Below are 18,684 nucleotides of genomic sequence, written 5' to 3' on the forward strand. Positions count from 1 at the left end.
CGCCTTCCCTGTGGAGAGCAGAAACCTCCTCCCCCCCAAACCGTCTCCCACGGCGTCTGGATGGCCCCCAACGGTACGTTCGTACTTGGGGCTCTCCTGCCTTCACGCACGGCAGGTCGTGTGTCAAGGTCGCCGCCGCGTGTCCCCCTGTGGGTATAAAACGACCGCACCGGGGTAGCTGGGACATCATCGGCTTGCAATCCGTCCAAGAGTCACATCAACTTCGAGGAGGAACGGTGAAGGAGCCGCGCCGCGAACGAAACAGACAGACATCGACGACACGTGGATTAGCCAGAGGGAGACTCCATTCAACACCATGTCCATGCGACTTTTCTGGGTGAGTCTTATTCCGTAGCAGCGAGATCCTGACCATTGCTTGTGTGGATGCAAAGATGGAGAATTTATCTCACTTTGATACTAAGGGCTTTGGGGGCCAAATTTATTCTTCTAATTAAGGGACGGGAAAATAAATTATGCATCGATATATTCATCGAATGATTTTCCTAATGCAATATATTGAATTGTACGATATATCGTTTGCTAAATCGTTAAATGCAATCAATTAATACATTGATATGAATCATTTATATTGATATAAAGTAAAATGATTTTAACGTTCAATTTGTGATTGCGGACATTTTTCGCTATAAGATAAATGGACTTGGAGTATAAGATTTACGCGTTATGGGGTACCCGTAAAAAGAGGTTTCTGTATTTTTTCTAGGAACTTAAGAATATTTTATATTTTTTCTGATAGCCGATTTATCGGAAGCTACTTTATTGAAATTACACAGTTGAAAGCCATTTTTTAGACGATTATTCCTTTGTTTACAAGTTTTTCCTATACAATATTTACTTTACTAAATAAATAGAATTGAATGAAAAATATTTTTGAAAAATTATACTCCAACTTTACGCATATGTTCCGTGAAAATGGTATTTACAATAGTTTTTAATTTTGTGTGCTTAAGTCACCGTAAGGATGGAAATTTTTGGGATTTCTCCACCAGAAAAGACCACTTTCTAGGTCAATTTGACTTTATTCGTTAAAATCAGATACTTTTGTCCTATCGATCTAACACACAACCTAATCAAACTTTTGGGACTGTATTAATTGCCCTCATGATTATAATACATTAATCAAATGATAGGGAGAGCCAAATAACTATGTGACGTCTTCCCAATAGCTAATAGAAGTTATCATTTAGGCAAAAGAGCGTTTCCTCGACATTATTCGTGGTGTTCTGTTCAAGACAAAAAGAAATGAACCGGAAAAGCAATGGAAATTCGTAGCATCGGTGTCAACGCCAGTATTCGAGTCATAAAGTAACTCGCGTGGGAAGTCAGTATAAATTTACCAAGTCAACATCTGATCTTCTTAAAACTCATTTGTGTGAGCTTTGATTAGGAATGGGATTTTTTGGAAGTTTCCGTTTCGAATGTGTTAATAGTTTTAAGTGTTTCTCTGGGTTTGTTTGCATCGTGACAATTTGAAACTTGACACCAGAACGAATGACCTTATTTCGGATAAAAATCCACAGGCCGTATGCAGTCAATAAGAGGTAGTCAAATGAATTCATTGGATTCAATGTGATCTATTTCAGCTCGAAACTGTCTGAATTCCAAATTAAATAAATGTGAAAACGAACATTAATCCAGTATTGCCGACAAGCCTAATAGTTCAACAAAATATTTCAAAATATATCTATTTTCCACTCCGTTATATTATTTTTAGTTTTGTTTTCATCCATAACGAACGTCAACCTTATTAGGGGTTACTAGTAATCCCCCAGAATAAATATCAAAATCATATTTTTATGAATCATTAATATCCCAAAAGGAATTTGGCATTTAGGAATGAATTTTGCTTCATCAGAAAAAAATTCAATTCCTTTGTCTTCGTTTCCAACTTCTCTTCTAGAGATGGTCATCGCGAGGGATCACCGAAAGAATTATACAAGCTGAACGTTAGCTTTTATTTAACGAACACCTTTTGGTGAAACGGTAGATTTGGTGAATATTACGAGTACCTCTATACCAGGTTGATTGGGAAGCAGTGAAAAATCATGAAAAATTACGATAAGTTTCAATGGAGACATTTCTACGGGCAGTTTTATGCTTAAAATCAATGTACAATAACGCCCGCACAAGCATAATGTGACATGAATGAGATTTTAAGTTGTTTGATCTAAATACGTGAACGTGATCTAATACTTGTGCAGGGTTTTAAACCAACCTACGTAATCAACCTTTATTTCTTTGCTCCTTAAATACATGTGTAAACATTTTCTCCAAAGTAAACGTTTTCTGGAATTTTAACGAAAGGAAAAGAATTGATTTCGCTAGATGATAAGCTTTGGCGTGAGAGATGAAGTGCGCAAGATGAAATGAGTTCGGGAAAATAAATTTCCAGTGGCGTCCGTCGCAAACGCACTGAATTATGTGCTCCAGTGCAGTCGGATGGGCCTGCGAAGGCATTCTTTTGTTTCCTAAAGGAGCGTTGGGCATCTCCTAATCCTACTATTTGTCTCCATATATAACTCCACTCGTTGGGCTCTGCGGCTTGCACCTTTCCTTTGTCAAATCCCCATCCCTCTCCTAACGCTCCCCCGTTTCTTTTCTTTTATTTTTTTTTGCCCGGGATGCTTTCTCATTCCTTCCTGGCGACGGCGAACGTGGTGCCCCAGCGGTGGCTCTTGTGGTCTAAGTCACGCGATGCCCGACCTTTCGCTCGCAAACGTTTTCTCACTCTTCTCCATTACTCTCGCCGAGAATAACTGTAATAGGATGGCGTGAAAAAAAAGAAAAGTACTCGGATCAAATGAAGCCACAGAGTTTTTACAGCAGGGAATAGAATAAAATCCAACACCAAATTCTATTCTATTTTTAACCTTTTAGCACACATCTTATTGATTTCACTTAAAAAGTTTCAATTTACCAATTACTTCTGCAGAAATAGTTTCAATATTGGGGTTATATAAAAGATAATTAGAAGAAATATTATTGCTATTCTGCTACAATTCGCCGACCCCGGTGGCGGCGGGGTAACGCCTCGTCTGCCATTCCAAGGGTCGCGGGTTCGATTCCCGCCTGGGTGAGTTTTTCTCCACCCTGTAGTTTAGCTTGCAGTGGTGTTTGTAAATGTGATCATTGTTATCGTTGTTAATAGTTCGATGTAAAGGCCAGAATGCGCTGTTTTCGGACTTATAAGGAATAAATAAAATTAAATAAATAAATGATGAGCCGTTTAATAAAGGTAATCAATTAAAAATCCAGATATTATATTTCATGTTTTAATGGATGCAAATGGATGATGATTTTTCCATTGAAGCATTCCTATTCAAACCTTCGAGCTTAAACGGCGGTGCTACTAGGCAGGAGAATGGAAATAATTTGCTCATTATTATCGCGTGAGAAAATAGTACAAGGCCCAAATTTTTCTTTATTGATACGATTAGTTGCCGAATAAAAGATTACAAGCGTCAATTACAGTGCCTCCTTATTGGGTTATCTCACATGCGTTATAAAGTACATCAACCAGGCCTTTGAGAGTTGAGAATTTATGCCAAAATATGAAAGCCCCAAATATTATAAGGCAAACCAGCTGAGAAAAAAATGTTGTATTCAAATCAGAAATTTTCGGTAAAGCATGGCGAAAATATAACTTGCAGAACCTTAAATAATACCAGTTTTATAAATAATAAAATCCTGATGTGTTTTGGATTGACGGGTTTGACTTTATTTCAATTGCTGGAAGTTACGAGTACAAGTACCATCAAATACTTTCTGATGCACGGTAATGGAATAAAGCCTTCAAGTTTTTCATAGTTTAAATAATATGATACTTAAATAAATTTAAAGGGTTTCTCTTTTGCTAGACCATGGAAAATAAAAGTAAGTTTTGTCAGTTTGCTTTGGACATTGCCAGTCCATCTCGCGGAACCCAAACCGCTGTTTATTTGTAAGAGAGGGAGAGGGACGCCGATCCAACATAATCCTACCATTAAAAAATTACGCCGTAGGAGGCAATTGTTTAAATGGCTGTCTAAAATATGATATAAAGGTCTTCTTTATTATTCAATCTAAGTGGCTTTACTTCTTAATGCGTGCAAAACATTGAGCCATTATGGTATATAATTAATGTATTTTCGGAGAGTGTCGGCATTAATTAACAATAGTTTCCCATGTACTTTTCACAGTCGCGTTTCACATTTCAACTTTTTATTTTCTGTCGACTCTGTCTACTAATAATCGAACCTAATTCTATTTAATACACCTAGAGCACATAGGTACTTACTGTTCTTATTGAAAATCTAATAAAAATCTGGAGCTTCATCATGTCATTTGCTCAATTAATAATTATCTTACACTTTTTAGGATATCTTACTTTTGGTTTTCCTGAATCGATAACATTATTGTTAATTTGACGAATCATATGTTTATAACTGTCGTCCCATGATGGGAATTAACAATTACTAATTTGTACTCGACGTATGACACTGGATGATTCATGAGCAGGAGTTTAGATGTTTACGTTTGTTTCTTTCTCGTTCCAGGCGGCAGCCTTATGCATATGCGGCGTTTCTGCCGGCTTGCTACCGGCATCCACCCAGGTCTTCATCCCAGCCGCCTCCCCTACGCCGTTCATATACCTCGATCAGCCCCAGCAGCATGAAACACTGACCGCCCACCAGCCCCTTACCTACCAGCTATCCCTGGCCTACCCCGGGGCTCCCACGGCCTCCGCACCCATCGCTACCCCTACCACCCTGACTGGCATCAGCGGTACCAACGTGGTGACCGAATCCGTTTCCTCTCGTGCTGGAGACAGGATTTCCTCCTCGGGACTGGAGAGGACTTCGGGCATCGACCGTCAGAGGGAGCGACAGCAGCAACAACAGATCCAGCAGCGTCAACAGCAACAACAGATCCAGCAACGCCAGCAGCAGCTCAGGGAACAGCAACAGATCCAACAGCAACAGATACAGCAGCAACAGATACAGCAGCAACAGATCCAGCAGCAACAGATCCAAGAACAGCAACAAAGGCAGCAGCAGCAACAGCAGCAGCAGACTCAGCAACGCCATCGGTTCGAGTACAGCGTCAACGAGTTCGGGAGGAGGGAAGGAGTGGACGCTTTGAGGCAGGCACAGAACCAGCAGCAGCAGATCGCGCAGCAGCAACAATTCCAGCAGCAGCAACAGCAGCAGCAGTTCGCCCAGCAACAACTCCAAGACCAGCAGAGGTACGACTACAACGTGAACGAGGCCTCATTTGGCGGAATCTCACGGGAAGGCAGACCCGAGACTGCTGATGTCAATCTGGACGCCTCCAGACACGCCGAACCCATCCAGAGCCGTAACAGGGCTTCATTCCTCGCCGAGCAACACGGAGTTCCCCAGACCCAAGCCGTTGAAGGCAACGTCCACCGTCGTCCCGACATCTCCTCCCTGACCCTCTCCCTCCAGAGGCAAGGGCACGGCTCCTTCTCGACCGGAAGCACCAGGTCTCAGCTACCCGGATCACTCTCAATCCAGCGACAGCAGAGCCAGACTGAGCAGAGGATAGCGTTCCAAGGGCTCGGGGTCGACCCCGAGACAGCTAGGTTCCAACAGAGGCAGAGGGAGCAGCAAGCCGCCGCCGCCGCTAGGGTTGCTGGACCCGCACCCGCCTCCTTTGAGGAGGCAACCGTGAGGGCTTACCCTACCGTTCTCCCGACCCTTGCACCCACCGTCGCCGCGGTAACCGCTCATGGACTACCCCAACCGCATCCCACCGATTCTGGATTCAGCTCTTACAGTGTTCGATTCGTAAGTACAAATTCCACATATTTTGATACATCTTTAGTTTAAAATTTTTCAAAATCTCCGGAAAAGGAAAAGAATACACTATAGCAATATTTTGTCCAATTATTTACTGAAACTTTCGTTCCATAAATACTACTGATAAATAAAACTCGAGATGCTTTTTCAGGGTTAACAACTGAGTATCTAATCTATTTTGTGAGGGTGAATCCTCGCATTCAAACGGAAATAAGGAATAGTTTGGCATTGTTTTTGACCGAAGCCGAGGATTAAGCAGAAAACAGTGAGTGAAGGCTCATGTAGGCTTATGTATCCTGAGTGAGGAATAGAATTATTTATGAGTTTGAGTTCTTAAGCTTGCCTTCGGTATTAGTATAATTATATGGTGATGACATACAATGAATGTTCCCAGTTTATAAACATATTTGGTAATATTCAATGGGAAGGGGAAACGGGTTTCGATAGAAGTATAAAAAAAGGGAATCAACATTTTCAGCGATAACATTCTAAGTTTCTAATTAAGCCTTCTCCAATTTAATCTCCTCTCTGCTAATAAATAATGAACGATGAAGAGATGAATGCTTAAGAGAAAAGTGCTTGAGGCGATCCTACGCATCAACACCTCTGTATCCATCTCAATTTCGGTAAATTCTATTGTTTTCAAAGAGGTATTGATTGATGAATTCACATCTCATTTGCCGAATGATAGAAATATTCAATAAATTATATGATTTCAATTAATAATGAAGCCATTCCAAATCTCTCGGTGGACGATCAGGAACGCTAACTTATTAAAATTGAGATTTCTTACCCGAAGTATATTTCTGTGATTTTTACCTAATTGTGCAAAACTTTGGTAAGTATATTGGTGAAAGTACTGACCAAATATGGTGAACTTTTAATGGCGAACATTTATATACTAACCTTAACGCCGGTGTGCATATATAACATGCGGGGAGTATTTCCGCAAACATCTCTTTCTTAAAATATATGAGATTAGGTAGGGAGCGAATGAAGATAGACTTAAAATTGATGGATTCATAAACTTTCAGGTGAGCCCCCAGTTCGGATACGGTTACTATGGCGACCAGCACAGCCTTCAGCAACAGAGCAGCATCCTCGTTCGCTCCAGTTTGGAAGGCGCCGGCCTCGCATCTAACGCCGTCGGTGCCAGTGGGGACATCGTGGGAAATCACTGAAGACGTTTTTTTTTCGTGAAGGTGTTCTGTTCCTGGACCAACCAACACGCTGCCGTTCTCAACAATCGCAAACGCCTGCAAGGATTTACGCCGATCTCAAAGATGGGATCTCCTGGCTATGGAGTGACGAACTCTGGTATCTCTCTCCCAATGATGTATTTATTCGGGGTTTTTCTTAGCCCCTCCAAAGGTGTAAAGCAATTCTTTCTCACAGATGTCTCCTTAACTTCATAGTATTGCTTCTCAGTTCTGTTTTAACCTCTTTCTCCGCGGGTCTCAGAAAACCTTCACATTTTTTTTTACCTACCTACCTACCTTACTGTTTGCGCGTTGAATTTTCGCCTGAGGGAATAATTTTGCTCAGCGAAATGATACCACGATGAAAGGGAGTTCTTTCTCCCTAGGATGTGACCCTTACTGCCTTCATTGTATTACCAAAGCTGTAAATAAAAAAATTATCATGGAGAGAAGTGTGATAAATGATTTTCAAACCTTGGATGGAATTACACTTGTGGAATGATATCTCTCATGTTCGGATAGTTAAAGGATGAAGTTCAGTTGATTGAGAAATCCCTTTGAATTCTATTCCCGCTCTTTTGCCTGGTTCAGTTGTCCGTCCTCCCTTCCTACTGGTCAATGCTATCCCGACTCCTCGCTGTTAATCCTCATCTCAATTCATTTTCCGTCCATTACATTGTCCATCACGTTAGCCTGCTCCACGGATTAGGGGCGCAGATTCACAGGTCTGTTAGCCATAGGCACTCCATTAATTATCCGCATTGCAGCACGAGATTGCTATAATTATAAAATAATATTAAACGATATTAATGGCTTTTACTTAAATAGACGCCGTAGCGACAGTCAAATTATAGCACCTGATTATGTCGCCTACGCGTCGGAACCGGTAGTATTGCAAAGTTTTTCTGTGGAAAAATACCAAGTTTATTTATTCCTTTGACAGTAATATTACACAATATTCCCAAGAGAAGTGTGAAACATGCATTTCAATGAAACAATTTCAGAGTGTAAAAATTATTTCCCTTGAAGACCGTTAAAAATTTCAGAGCTTAAGAGGACGCCTCGATAGCTTAACTGGCTAAAGCACTCGGCCGGACATCGAGGGATCCCGGTCAAAGCGAATGATTTTTACACTCTGAAACTGTTTTATTGAAATGCATAATAGCAGATGGCTCCGTTAAAAGTCACTGTTGCGGCATTTCGCGTAGTTTCTTGGTATTTGTGAAACATGTCATTAATTCGATGAAGAAATTCTTTACGAAAGTCTTTGAAGTCTTTGGAGGAGGAAATACTGCAATTTAAGAGATAAATTTATTCAAATCATTTTAGAGTTTGAAGAAATACGTTTCAAAAACTCCATTTCTTGAGTACGTATTCAGCTCTATCATATTGAGGCTGATTAAAAAACCCACTGTTTAAAAATGTAACATTAAGGAATAACGTAATGATAATTTTCATGAGAATTGTTTCCCATTTTATTTAATAATGTACATGATTGTTTATTGAATAAAAACTAGACGGCATATTTCATGTAACTCGAAAAAAGCATCGCTTAACTAGTAATAGACTTTGCGCAAAGGAATCAGCTCTCTTGAAAAGACTTCCGTGTATCGAGACGAGGTAGGGGGTGTTAGCCAGAATTGCACTTAGAAATTATAAAACAAAGGACAAAAGTTAAGCATATCTACAACTTAGGTTCACTGTTTGATGACAATAGAATATAAATATTTCTTTTAAATGAAAAATCTAAGACGGCGATTCATATTCGGCTGGGCTATATTGAATTGATAAAATAATATTGTAATTTAAATATTTGTCAATGCAATAAAATCTTTTATATTCGTAGTTAAATCGCGCGCATTGACCTGACTTATCATATTGAGTAGATGTTTACGCCTACTTGTTATTTATTTGCTTGGTATACTCCGTTTGTATATTTATCAATATCAATACTTACCGTTGCAAGTTATATTCCAAAGGAGAATTTGTTTGAACATGAGCGTTGTGACAGAGCCCTAATGCCAAATATTGAAACCTCTATCTCAAGTACAATTTTGATTCTACAATGAAAAAAAGACAACTTTCAAAGAAAATTAAAAAAACCTGGTAGATTTGAATCTTATTGTCACCATAATGAACTTAGCTTCTTACTACTGTCCATTTTTTCATAATTCGCTGTATAATCAGGTCTTGGTAGTTTGTCCTACCGTAAACTGTTATAAAAGTAGAATAATAGGTTTGCATCGTGAAGCAAGACTTATAAAGCTGATGATAAATGTTCTAATGTGTCATATTTCTATTATTATTATTGGTACTCTACCGGGTAAGGTAGAAGTTGGATGGACACAGCCAATAAGATGGTGCAAAGATACATTTCCTTACCTCTCTTCATGAAACACAATCTGATTCCCGAAACCAAAGTATTATTACATTAAAACGACTGTGTTTTTAAAATCTATTTTTATATAACAAATATATTTATAAATATGGCAAAATTTACACATGACCGTCAGTTCATTGTCATTGGCTTTATCCAATTTATATTTCTCTCTTCTTTATACTAGGATACAATGTGGTCAATCAGCTAACTGCATATTTTTTGCTGACCTAAGTACAATACATGGTTGGTGTCTTTTATAGCTCCTGGCACTTGCTTTTGCGAAGGTTTGCGAGGCATTGTGTAGATTTAGAATCACTTAAATACCTTTACGTCCTTTTTTATCACTGTAAACCGAATTTGTCAAAAGGATCTGATTCCGCATTTTATCAATGGCTATACTTTTCTGTGAAAGATTTAACGATAGTGAAGTCATAAATAAATGCCTTAAAGTAAGCGTAACAGATTCACAATTTCAGAAGAACATCCTCCAGAACATCATCAAGTAGTTGTTTCTTAAACCAAAACTTTTCTCATCAATTTAAATGATAATTATAAATAATTACCATAGTACCGAACCAATTAATTAATGAAAGGAAAAGGATGTTAATAATAACATAAGTACTAAATAAATAAACTTAAATGGTGTAAAATTTCATCCAACTTCTGAAATCAAATTGTTGGGGTTTTGTTCGACTTCAACGAGACTTAGGATTAATTAAATATTGATTGAGCTGGATTGAGAATTGCTACCATTGTGCCTATGTTGATGAGACTAGCTTAAACAAGTAGACATGTCTCCACCTTACGCGTAGAGATCATCTGATACATGATTAATTGAAAATCAGTCACATACGAACTTACTCTTGGGTATCAAAGGCTGATAATTAGTGGATGACCAACATATATAAAACGGTGGATGTAGAACGCATCTTGTAATTCACTTCTGGCGACGTATCGATGTAAGTACAAATCAAAAATAACTGCTTTGGAAAAAACCGGCAGGCGATTTCGATATGCTTACATGTCCCTGAAAGGTAAAAGAACGACAGATGACGCCTCAATTCTCATTCCACGTCAATACAAGATTAGGAAGAAGATTTCCTCTCTTCAAACATTTTTCGCGAACGAGTCTTTCGCAAATAATATATGTGTGTAAATGCACCTATTTAATTATTTGTAGGGGAGAGTGATGCAGATTAGACAGTTATGGCTTATCGCATTGACTCTGATTATTGCGGGTTATCGCCTCTCGCTAAATGCTGGTAATCCTGATCTTAAATTAACAAAATTTTCTCACTTAAGTTTTTGCACTATTGGAATTCAACGGTTTGGGTATCTATTTGCAGAAAATGATGAGATATATCATGGATCGACTTTCTTCGAATTTTGCATTTAATGATATGGACCAAAGCCCTTACTCTGTTGCTTTGTAATGATCTAAATAAAACAAGACTGTCCAATTCATAGTTGTCAAACTAGAAGCAAGCACAAAATTTTGTATATATGATCTTACAATTGATATAACAGGTACAGTAAGAATAAAGCAACTGCCGTGTCAAGATTCGCTTTTTGTTCTCTCACGACGCTTCGTTATGGAAAATCGACGACTTAAAAATATCTCGACGGAGTAACAACGTCATGAAAGTGTCCTCAACTGAGTATTGGGCGACAATTGCACTGCTTGGGCTGTGGTCATACTTTTCATAGTTCCTGTTTTCTTTCAGTGTCTGATGTGACCACTCTGTTCATCATGTTGTGGTCTCTGGTTTCTAATAAATTCAATGCCAAATTAATTCAAACATAATACTGGCGTGATTTTTATAAACCTTACACCAATATGACGTGCTTCTTACGTTGCTTAAAATCGGAATTGATTACAAAATAAAAATCTGACGTAAGATTCGGTCGAATTTGAAACAGTTTGAAACTAATTCTTAGCACCTGACAGTATTTCTGGACTTCGTTACCACCACTTTTTCAATTTTGAAGTTTAGCCGACCATATTACGCGACTTTTCCACGGATCGTGAGGAAACGGCACGAATATTTCTAACCGAACCGAATTTACCGCTAACCATCTCAATATTAATCGTTGATTATGAAAAGCTTGTATTTGGGCACATTAGTTTTCGTAGGGGACACACTAAAGTTCATAATCAAATCTTAATTTGAGTTTCGAAAACTCCACTTTATAACTCTTTCGTCCGCTGACTACCGGGAGTCCTCCGAGGAGTTTGGCTCCCTATTTACGAGGGTCATCCGGAAAGTAGTACCCGTTCGTGCCGCATGAAGTGCTGACGACGCGAGTAGCCGCTGGACGAGGTCAGATAGCTTCAGTGGCTTGTCTGCCTTCTCTGAGCCAAGTTGCGTGACGCTAGCATTGCCTGTGTTGTTTCTGTGATTGTTTACAATGTTTAAAAAAATTGAGAACGCCGCCAGTTGTGAAGTGAGGGCAGTGATTAAATTCCTCAATGCAAGAAACGTTCGCCCATGTGATATTCATCGCCAATTAAAGGAGGTGTATGGAGACAATGTAATGGACGAGTCGTCTGTTCGGCGGTGGTGTCGCAACTTCAACATGGGGAGGGGGAACACACACGACGATGAGCGTTCGGAGAGACCGTCTGTCATTACAGACCAACTGGTGAGCTCAGTTGACGAATTCGTGAGGAACGATCGGCGCGTCACAATTGATGACATCTGTGAGCATTTTCCCAATGTTTCTCGAACAATTGTTCATGAAATTGTTAAACACCATCTGCATTATGCAAAAATTTGTGCAAGATGGGTCCCTCGCGTATCTCAATGAGCTGGCGGCGAAGGACTATGCAGCAGGAATACAGAAACTTGTCACACGTTATGAAAAATGCCTTAATTTGCTTGGAGATTATGTTGAGAAGTAGTTTAAAGTATCCTCTTTCAAATAAAATTTTTTATGTTTGTTAATATTTACTTTTGTGTCTTTATTTCACGAACGGGTACTACTTTCCGGATGACCCTCGTATCTTCCTCGTGATACTGGTCGGCAGCGTCCGCCTGCATCCAATCCAAAATGAATCCAACAGAACGATCACAAGCAGTCAAAGAAAAAACTATCTAATTCTCCCTCAAATCCATGAATTATTTTCTCTTTTGACAAAGCAACCTTCTCCGAGACTTAACTGAACAATAACGTGAATTTTCGCCACTATCAACCTAAAGGTTAGCGGAGCTCTTTTGCTATTAAGAATTCATCCTTCGGCAATACGCCCATCGAATACAGAGACTACTCAGAGGATAGTTTGGGCTGAAATTTGTGTAAAACTTAAGTTCACCGGCTAGTTTCCGAATCTGGAGAAATTTTCCGCAGTTACATTTGTATCCGTTCTACCGGCAGCGATTAGAATTCATATCAGTGGTTCGATCCGACCACTTCCTCCGAGATGAACTCGTTAATAAATGAATTCATTCATTTACGAGTTCATTCAGCCATTCATCGTCTTTACAAGTATACTGCAGTGTCGTTGGCGATGATTTTCTGGCTGGTAATTTTCGCGGGCATTACACCATTAAAATAAGCTCTAGATTTATAGTATGTATCCCTTACTTGAAAATTGGCAAAAACCTCACGACTTGTTTTGACACACATAATATCACAGAAACCATGTAGGCTTGACTATTTCAAACATCATCAACGGATGATGTTGTGAAACAATGAAACTTCGGACAAGTCCGATAAAATTTTACGCTGAAAAAATAAGTCAGTTTCATTATTACAATAAAGCCATTCCACGAAAATACGGTCGACAATATCAATTTAAACAAACTCGTATCTACCTTTTTTTCGGCTGCACGTGTACATTTCCATCCCGTTGACTGAGACTCTAAGGGACCACGCCGAGTCCTCCTTTGGGAGAGGGAAAGGGAGGAAGAGGGAGATCGCGATGCCCTCCCTCCCCTTTGCCCTGCACCCCCGCCTCCGTCCAGGGCCCTGGGAGTTTGGAACAAAGCGAACTAGCCAGCCGTTAAAGGCGCGCTCACCTTTCTTCCGTGGGACAACGGCGCCGATGACGAATCCCTTCTTGTCCTTTATGACTTCCTGCACCGTGGAATGGCAGACCATGCAGCCAACCCAAAAAGATCTCCGAGAAAGAAAACCCATAGTGTTGTCACACGAAGCGACCCTTTTGCTCTGAGGCAAATAACTCGCGGGGGTGAAAGTTTTGCAGGAAGTGGCCGACCCCGCGGGCAAAGAGGTCCTCCGTTTACAACACCGCTCTCTTCTCCGTTAACGGCATTTCTAGAGTAACGTCTTCTTTATCAGCAATGTAGCTGTGAAACTAGTCCCCTTCACATGCTCATGCTGGTCAGTTATAATTGTGACGGCTATCGAGCAGTGTTAGGCTTAGACATGTCACAGCACTTACTTCAAGAACCTTCCTTTCGGACTACCCGTTTATCTCAGTAATGAGACCGATGTTGGATATCTATTTTAATAAAAACTTAGGATCGGAATAATTTACATCTTCATCCGATGCCCATATTCTCTGTCTGCTACTTCCGATTTTTCACGGGTTTTCCTCCAGATCCTCTCTTCATCTGAAAATAAATCCACCTGACGTGTCGCTATAGTCGTCTCATTTCCTGTGAAATAAATTTCCCTCATGTATGGAAAATTGCATCTTTCTAAAAACAAAATTAAAAGCTAATGCAAAATGGTACAATTCATCACTTCCCTGAAACGCTATGATAACAGTCCTCCCTTTCAATGCTTTTATCCGTGAATATTTAATTACTTCCGCTCCTTCACTTATATCACCGACTCAAAACTGTTTTATTCCAGGAATCAGTGATGTCACAACCTTTGGATTATACGAGACGATATTTGGCTCGTACAGCGTCATATTACTTCAATAATCGAACATTCCCCCAAACGTAACTCCTACTACAATGACTCTTCCTGAGCAATTGACACGGACGGCCGATTGAATGCAAATTTAATGTAAATTATACATTAAACTCACAGTGGACGAATGCCGACGCTCGGTTTCTCTCCACCCTTCCTCTATACACCGACATTTATACCTTTGTCAAATAGTCTTAACCCTTTCCCATGGGGGATCGGGATGGTGCGGTGGCTAACGTACAAGCAGGTTCGAATCCCGGAGGCGGCTGATATTTTTCAGTGGTATCCCGATCCCTCCTTGGAGTGTTTCGTGGAGAATACTTTGAGTGAGTACGACGTCCGTCGGATGGGACGTTAAACTGCGGAACCCTTGGCGCCTTTCGACAAGAGTAGGCTAATGCCGACGCCGGGTTACTCCCCACCCTTCCTTTCCCTTTCCAATCTCTAATGGCGCAAATGACCTCAGCTCTCGGTCGCCTCCCCTAAAAACTACAACTACTACCCTCTTCCATTGGTGTAAATCTTCAGCTTTCGATCGCTTCCCTTACTACTCCTCTTGCACAATGTGGAATGTTGCTAAAAATATAAAAAGAATTGATGCTATCAGCTGTACGTCCTAACGTGACTGCTTAACAATGAATAAGATTGTGGGTAGTAGTAGTAGTATTGAGGGGAGGCGACCGACTGCTGAGGTCATTTGCGCCATAGGGGATGGACAGGAAAGGATGAAGGGTGGAGATACACCCGGCGTCGGCATTAGCCTACTCTTAACGAAAGACGCCAAGGGGTCAACAGCTTAACGTCCCATCCGACGGACGGCGTACTCACTCAAGGTGCCCTCCACAAAGCACCTCAAGTAGGGATCGAGATACTTCCGAAAAATATTCAACACCGCCGGGATTTGAACCCGGGCCCTCTGGGTGGATATACTTCTATCAATGGTAAAATTTCCATGGTCACATTAGGGGATAAGATTGTGACATCACCTAATGTGACCATGGAAATTTTACCATTGATAGAAGTATATAGTAAAATATTGATATCATGTCTATAAAAATAAAGAATAGAAGGATTTAAAAAAAATATGTTTAAGTATTCATTCCTCAACCAGAAGGGAAGGAATGATAGAATTTTTAAACAAATTTTGGAGATATTTCGAGAAGACGAAAACATTTTAATAGACTGGCTGTAGGTATAAGAATAAGGAAAAATTCAATTTCCTTGTTTTATCCATAACAGTGTATGATATTAATTAAGAATTCGAATCGACTATCCTACTCCATGTTCAGCTCTTGGGGCATGTGCGATGCGTTGACTTTCTAGCTCAATATTCACAAAAACTTCATGACACGACACAATGAAAATCATCATAATTTCGGAACCCTAGTCACAAAGCAAAAAGTGCTGAAATTGAAAGAATTAAAAACCCCTTGATTAATTGGTCAAGATTCTAAGAAAAAATACCCTACGATAAAAAATTCTACCCCAAGCTTTTTAAAAGATCCAATAAAAACTAAAGGCGCGATTTATCCGATGTGACATTTTTCAAGATATGAAAATCTGGTTGATTCTTTGACTCGACTTAAATGGCTTGAAAATTATAAATATTTTCTTTCCAAGAAGGAGAACCAGGAAGCAAAGCTTTCCAAGCACCATTTCCTCGAATAAATTCCTGAAAATACTCCCCTCTTTGGAGATTGCTCTGAGAGGCAGCAGCGCCGACCGTTTACATCTACATCTACATAATACCCAGCAAGCCGCCGCAGGGGCGTATGGAGGGGGGTGTTAGGTCACCAACCGTAAAAAGGAGCAATCCCACATGCAAAACAATAACATGGAAAATTACACCCCCAGCAGCGCAAACACTCATGCAAAAATCCCTTCATCCAACACTCATGCAAACACATATACCGACCAAGCAAAACCAACAGTCAGCTGCACCCCAGGATTCAGCAAAAAAGCCATCCAACAACACACAAGCCAGGACACAACAAGCAAGAATGTGAAACACCACCACCACATGAACATGCCACACAAAACACTATACCCCCCGAGGAGACTGTGAAAGGCAGGGTAATTTCACACCATTTAGTAATGCAATCTAAATCCTGCGCTAGAATAAAACGATCCTCATCCCAAGATATCTCCCGATAGATCACCGTGTCATCCGCGAACATCCTAATTTTACTTTTCACTTTGCGGTTCAAATCGTTAACAAAAATCAAGAAAAGCAACGGCCCGATTACACTTCCCTGAGATACCCCCGAGATGACTCGGACGCTGTCAGAACTAGCGCCATCAAGGACTACCCTCTGTTCCCGCTCTGAAAGAAAATCTTTAAGCCAATTTATTGCGCCCTTGTTTTTACCAGCGATCTTTAATTTATGAATGAGTTTACCATGGGGAACCTTATCGAATGCCTTTTGAAAATCTAAGAAGATTGCATCGACTTGCCTACCTCTCTCACCCGATAATAGTAAGTCATGTATAAATAATCCTAATTGGGTTTTGCATGAACGGGTTTTCCTGTATCCGTTTTGATTGTAACTTAAAAAGTTAATGCTATCAAGATGGCTCATTATTGAACTGACAATTATGTGCTCTAAGAATTTGCAACAGAAGTGAGAGATACAGGTCTGTAATTACTGGGGTCCTCCCTGTCGGCACTTTTAAAAATAGGCGTTATTTGTGCGGTTTTCCAAATCTTAGGTACTTTGCGCTCTGCGAGGGATTTGTTAAATATAAATTCAAGGTACGGGGCAATGTTTGGAGCTAAATGTTTTATCACCCTAGCTGGTATATTTTCGGGACCCGGGGATTTGTTGGGTTTAATCTCATTAAGCAATTTAAGAATTTCTTGTTGGCCAGCTGTTATTTTTTCCATGGGTTGAGTGTGTGTTGTTTCTTGGAGGTATGCGGTGCCAACATCGTTCGTGAAAACGCTTTGGAAGAATGAATTTAGGATGTTAGCTTTACCGTCACTGTCTGTATGAATTATATTGCTACAATCCCTTAAGCAAGCCACGGTTTTTTTACTCCCATTTACTTCCCTAACATATGACCAGAAAGCTTTGGGGTCAGTGTCCAAGTATCGCAAAGTACTTTGCGTTTTAAGTCCAGTAAGGCGCTACGTAATTGTGTTTTGGTATCAATTTTAGAGGATCTATATGTGTCCCATAATTATTTATTCTCAGGGGATGATGTGTTCACGCCTGCCCTCTTTACCTTAGAGTGTAGCACTCTCTACTTTCGAAGGGCTTTTCTAACGTCTTTATTGTACCACCTGGGGTCGCGATTTGCTTTAACGTATTTTATAGGGATGAAATCTGTGATGCCTTTTTGCATAATATTGACAAATTCTGTCCAAGTTTCTTCCACGTTGGCATGACTTAAGCGGGTTTTGAACTCGGGTAGTGAAGAGTTTAATTGATTGGCAAAAGTTTCAAAGTCTGCTTTGTGGTAATTATGAATTTTTCTTTTTGGTTTAACAATCTTTTTTATTTCTATGATACACTAATAATACGTTCTCGCGTTTTTGTAAGAAATAGGTTTACCAGAAGTTAACATAATTAGCAAGATTCGGTCCAAGCATTCGAAATAAAATGTTGCATTATAAAAACATTCAAATTATGACATTTATTTCTTTTATATTTTTAAATTATGATCCAAACGGCGGCAATATCGCCTGATATCCAGTTTTGCTTCCTTGCTCAGCTATAGAGGTTTTGTATTTCATCGATATATTACGAATTTTTCGCCGTAGTTATTTCTTTATCGTAATATTTGCTTGAACTTCCCTTCCTTTATGTAATACGCATCAGTAGGAAAACGTTGATATGCTAAATAAATCGATAAATATTTATCAAGGCAAATCTTTATTGTTTGCAGCTTACAGTCCATGTTAACTGAGTATTTGGGATCAGGAAAAGCAGCCGAGCTTCACTTACTTGTATGTAAGAAAAGAAAACATACCCCTATGGCGTAAAACTTCAAAAGGAACCCTTTTACCAGGAATTAGCAGAACGGAAACCTTTGCTCCTCCGTGATTAGTGGGTGAACCCTTCCTCACTTAAACATTCCTTAAAACTACGCACTTTCTATTTTCTTTCTCGGCGACCAAAACGGTTATTTTCCTCCTTCCGCCTCGTTAACGAAAATTATCCATATTTAATTACATAATGATTACAAGTGTACCATTTTAATTCATTAAGAAATGTAATGATAAAATGAACTCCTTCAGCACGAAAAAAAGAGGTGTTCCTGTTGCAATAACTTCAAAAGAGATCACCCAATCCGTGATCATTTTTTTCTTTCCCGTTATGTATTCGTACTTTTCACCGTAATGTGTTTATCACTATCACGCACGCACACACACACCCACACATTTATGTGAGCACAA

The 18,684-nt window shown here is 39.8% G+C and overlaps 1 protein-coding gene across 1 annotated transcript; it reads left to right on the forward strand.

Moving 5' to 3' along the window:
* The first annotated feature begins 201 nt into the window (after positions 1-201).
* LOC139695761 (mediator of RNA polymerase II transcription subunit 15-like) lies at positions 202-7,478 on the forward strand. Its single transcript, XM_071594539.1, has 3 exons — positions 202-337; positions 4,557-5,810; positions 6,857-7,478. Exons 1-3 carry the CDS (start codon positions 317-319, stop codon positions 7,001-7,003), a joined length of 1,422 nt encoding a protein of 473 aa, XP_071450640.1. The 5' UTR covers positions 202-316; the 3' UTR covers positions 7,004-7,478.
* Positions 7,479-18,684: the final 11,206 nt, after the last annotated feature.

The sequence above is a fragment of the Hetaerina americana genome, unplaced genomic scaffold (genome assembly GCF_022747635.1).
Source record: "Hetaerina americana unplaced genomic scaffold, ioHetAmer1.1.p SCAF_63, whole genome shotgun sequence".
In the NCBI taxonomy this organism is placed as follows: Eukaryota; Metazoa; Arthropoda; class Insecta; order Odonata; family Calopterygidae; genus Hetaerina; species Hetaerina americana.

What these genes read in the sequence shown, in the direction of transcription:
- LOC139695761 (XM_071594539.1), top strand. Translation starts at nt 317, where the DNA reads ATGTCCATGCGACTTTTCTGG. An exon ending in TGTCCATGCGACTTTTCTGG is followed by an intron (nt 338 to 4,556) that starts GTGAGTCTTATT and finishes TTCTCGTTCCAG; the next exon opens with GCGGCAGCCTTATGCATATG. An exon ending in GCTCTTACAGTGTTCGATTC is followed by an intron (nt 5,811 to 6,856) that starts GTAAGTACAAAT and finishes ATAAACTTTCAG; the next exon opens with GTGAGCCCCCAGTTCGGATA.